Source organism: Emiliania huxleyi (assembly GCF_000372725.1).
Source record: "Emiliania huxleyi CCMP1516 chromosome Unknown EMIHUscaffold_158, whole genome shotgun sequence".
Taxonomy (NCBI): Eukaryota; Haptophyta; order Isochrysidales; family Noelaerhabdaceae; genus Emiliania; species Emiliania huxleyi.
The window spans coordinates 310991-314618 of NW_005201004.1; the positions used below are offsets into that span (position 1 = coordinate 310991).

General features: G+C 65.9%; 1 protein-coding gene across 1 annotated transcript; it reads left to right on the top strand.

The window, feature by feature from the left end:
• The first annotated feature begins 492 nt into the window (after positions 1 to 492).
• EMIHUDRAFT_441626 (hypothetical protein) lies at positions 493 to 1709 on the top strand. Its single transcript, XM_005785828.1, has 3 exons — positions 493 to 1105; positions 1195 to 1327; positions 1431 to 1709. Exons 1-3 carry the CDS (start codon positions 652 to 654, stop codon positions 1489 to 1491), a joined length of 648 nt encoding a protein of 215 aa, XP_005785885.1. The 5' UTR covers positions 493 to 651; the 3' UTR covers positions 1492 to 1709.
• Positions 1710 to 3628: the final 1919 nt, after the last annotated feature.

The window sequence follows — 3628 nt, forward strand, 5'->3', positions numbered from 1 at the left end:
CTCGGGAGGGCCGAACTGAGGCGCCCGTGGGGACCCCGCACTTCCCTTCCCCCCTCGGAGGGCCGGACTGAGGCGTCGAGGGCCCCGCTCTTTCCCTCACATAGCGGCCACTCTTCGGATCGCTGGTCGAGCGACCCGGGGGATGCCCCGCGCGCCTGACCCAGGCGCGAAAACGAATCTGCGAGGCGAGGCCGCTCACGCGGCCCGATGGGGAGGAACGGGGCGAGCCCACTCCAACCCACCCGCGCTAGGTCTCGGGGGACGAAGGGGTCACACCCGACGACCTCGGGAACTAGCCGGGGCAGTCGGAGAAGGGGCAACTCCGTGCACTGACGGTCGGCCGTCAGAAAACACGCCTGCGTGGATCGCGTCACACCAATCCTCGCTACCCAACGCGGCCAAAGGATATCCACCTCGAGAACCTCGAGACAACGCGAGTAAAATTCTTTCGGCGCAGATCCTCTTCTGCTCCTCACCGCCCGACCACATATGCTCAGATCTGCAGCGTTGCTCAGCCTTCTCGCTCCCGCGTCGGCGGTGGTGCTCACCGCAGCGCGCGCGCCTCCTCGCGGCGCCGCCGCTTCGGCCGCCTCAGCGAGCTGCGCTCTGGTGGGTCGGCCGCCGCGGCTGGCAGCGGCGAGCCGTTTGCGGATGCAGGTGCAGCAGGAGGAGGGGTCGAGCGCGCCGTCGCCTTACGACGAGTTCCTGCTGGCGGACGTGAAGACGGGCGAGCGGAGCCGCATCGGGCTCGACGAGAAGGAGAAGCTCTACCTCGACTGCCTCGACGCCTTTTACAACGACGAGAAGCCGGTGCTGGGCGATTCCGAGTACGAGACGCTCAAGACGGACCTGCAGTTCGAGGGGTCTCGGATCGCGGCCTTCTCGAAGGACGAGATCAAGTACCTCATCGCCAACAAGCGCTTCGTCATGGGCAAGCCCTTCCTCTCTGACAGCGAGTACGACTCGCTCCGTCGCAAGCTCAAGACAGCGGGCTCGCCGGTGGTGCTGCACGAGGCGCCTTCGTGCAAGGTGGACGGGACGTGCCGGTTCGACATGAAGGTGGACGAGGGCAAGCAGCGGCTCCTCTACCTGCCCGGCACGCTCGGTGAGCCCCCCTCCCCTCCCCCTCGCCGGCTGGGCCTGTCGCGAGCCGGTGCGCGGACGGCTGACGGCCGGCGGCGGGCTGCGATGCAGGCGGACTGATCCTGGCGTGCGAGGTGGAGTTCTGGACGCTGCACATCGACCCCCTCCTCTCGATCGTCCTTGGAGCCCTGCCCGCCTACCTCTTCGGCGTCTGGTTCACCGAGAACATCTTGCCCAAAAGCCGTGGGCCTTGCCGCCCCCCCCCCCCCCCACCCCCCGGGGCCCCCCGGCCCTCCTCACCGCCCCCGCCACCCCTCACCCCCCCCTCACCCCCCCTCCCCCGGCCAGGCCAAGCTCATCGCTGACCGGACGACGATGCGCATCGAGTCGAACAAAGTGGCCGCCTAGGAGAGCGGCGGCACGGCGCTCCGTTCGCCCCTCCGCCTGGAGTTACCCCTTGCGCCCCTTTTCGCTTGCCATTGTCCCTACGCGTGGCCTGCACACATGTACACATGAACACGCGCTGGGGTTTTGGGTTTGGGCCGAGCACGTTTCGCGGTTTCGCGATTCACGGCAGTCCAACCATAGTCCAGCTCCCATTTGATTCTTGTGCGAGTGCTCAATGGAGCAGATCCCAGATCGCGTGGGAAAACGAACACAGAGGAGGGACGGGTGGCCCTGCGCCTGGCCGCGCCTCGCCCGCGCCTGGGGGGTGGCGGGGGGTGCTGCGGCGGAGCGATTCTAAGATCAGCTGTCTGCACACTGGGCAAATATCGGCCGATTTCCAACCCGCTAAATCATCACGGCCCCGTAACACCCTCCGCGCGTGGTCAAAGGCTTCCCAGGGCCGGTCCATGACATGAACCGATAGACACACAAGCAAAAACAACCGCACCTCGAAACTTCTCGGGCACCCCGAGGCCCATACGGCGCCCCGGCGGCGGGCCCCGGGTCTGGCTGACAGAAAGAAAAGAAACCGAGTGGCGGAAAAAGAATTTTACGGAAAAGAATTTAGAGACCGCATGCTACCCAAACACTCTCATGAAGGCAACGTAAGCGAGATGGCGAGTGCACACAAAGTGGTGGGGATGTCGCAAGGGAATTCTATGCGAATGAGTGTGACATGCTTCACACGTTCTCTATCGTCCCTAAAATCTCTCCTAATCTGCATGTGATGTGCATGTGCATGTGCATGTGAATGTATCTCCATGCGCTAGTACGCAGCCCGGCCCCGCGAGTGTGTGTGTGTGTGTGTGTGTGTGTGTGTGTGTGTGTGTGCGCGCATGCAGGGCATTAAAAGAATGTGGCGTCCATCTCGTACACCTCGGTCTGTGAGCGCCCCAGGATGGGGCGGCGGCGGAGAGGAACTGAACTAAAGGTGGTGCGATCTTGAAGTAGCAAGTCGTCCCCGAGGCGTTGACGCCGTCGTACCCATGAGATTGCACCAGAAGCCACTGCGCCACTCAAATGCCGCGCAGCTGGAGGCTGTGGCGCAGCGCGACTGGCATGCGGCGAGCCGAGGCGACCTTCGGTGCGAAGCTGGGTCCAACTGAAATCGCCGTTGGGTGCATAACGGCAGTCTCCGACTTCCAATCGCCACGATCCCAGCGAAGGCAAGGGGAGCGGTGAGGTCGGCGGTGGCGGCGGGGCGATCGCCGGCTTCAAGTGGGCTCGCCCGGCTCCTGGGAGCGCGCCATGTGCGAGCCAAAGGTTTGCTGGTAGAGCAGCGCGTGCTCTCCGCCGAGGTCGGGCACGGTCAGCTTGAGCGTGGTGCGACCTACACCCGAGCCTGCCACGCATAAGGAGCGCTGCAGTGGAGGCGTTGCCGAGAGCCACCCGCACCGCTAAAGGGCGGCATCTCCCACCGCTGGAGGATCTCCGCCGAGACGGCGTCGCTCGACAGCTGCCAGCCGTCAGTGGTGAAGAACTCGCCGTTGATGACCTGGTTGAGGGAGGGCCAGCTCGCTGGCCGCCGCCCCGTCAGCCGGTCGAGGACCTGCTTGGTCCAGCCCATCTCCGTGTCGAAGATGCCTTCGTTGTTGGTGTCGCTTCCTCCGCTGCCACCCTTCATCTCCGCCAGCTTCTCCCGGCTCCACCGCTTTCGAGGGCGTCGACGGCCCGGCCGAGGTCTCCCCGGGCGGGGGCGGCGGCGTTGGGTCGTGTCGCCTCCCCTCCCAGGGGGGTCGAGCCCGCTCTCCCTGGTTGACGAGTCGCGCCCGCACCCGCGGCCTCTCTATCGTCCTCGGCTCGCCACCCCCCTCCGCCGGCTCCTCTCCAGGCTCGGGGAGGCGTGGCCCTCCCTGTCGAAGGTCGCGGTGGTCCGGTTGCCACCGCGACTGGCCTTCCCCCGGTGAGCCCGCACGTCCCGACTCCACTCTCAGAGGCCGCGTCAGCTCATCTCTCGCCTCCTCCGACAACTGACCCCAAGCCCCCCCCGGGGCCCTCCGGCCACGGCCCTCCGGCTCGCCGGTGGGCCCACTATCGTACCGCGGAACTCCCCTCCCCCATCTCCTCCTCCCGCCATAAATAGCACGTATTTTCTTCT

Coding starts and splice junctions, on each gene's coding strand:
- EMIHUDRAFT_441626 (XM_005785828.1), top strand. CDS start 652: ATGCAGGTGCAGCAGGAGGAGGGGTCGAGCGCGCCGTCGCCTTACGAC. Junction 1,106..1,194: donor CTACCTGCCCGGCACGCTCG/GTGAGCCCCCCT, acceptor GCTGCGATGCAG/GCGGACTGATCCTGGCGTGC. Junction 1,328..1,430: donor AACATCTTGCCCAAAAGCCG/TGGGCCTTGCCG, acceptor CTCCCCCGGCCA/GGCCAAGCTCATCGCTGACC.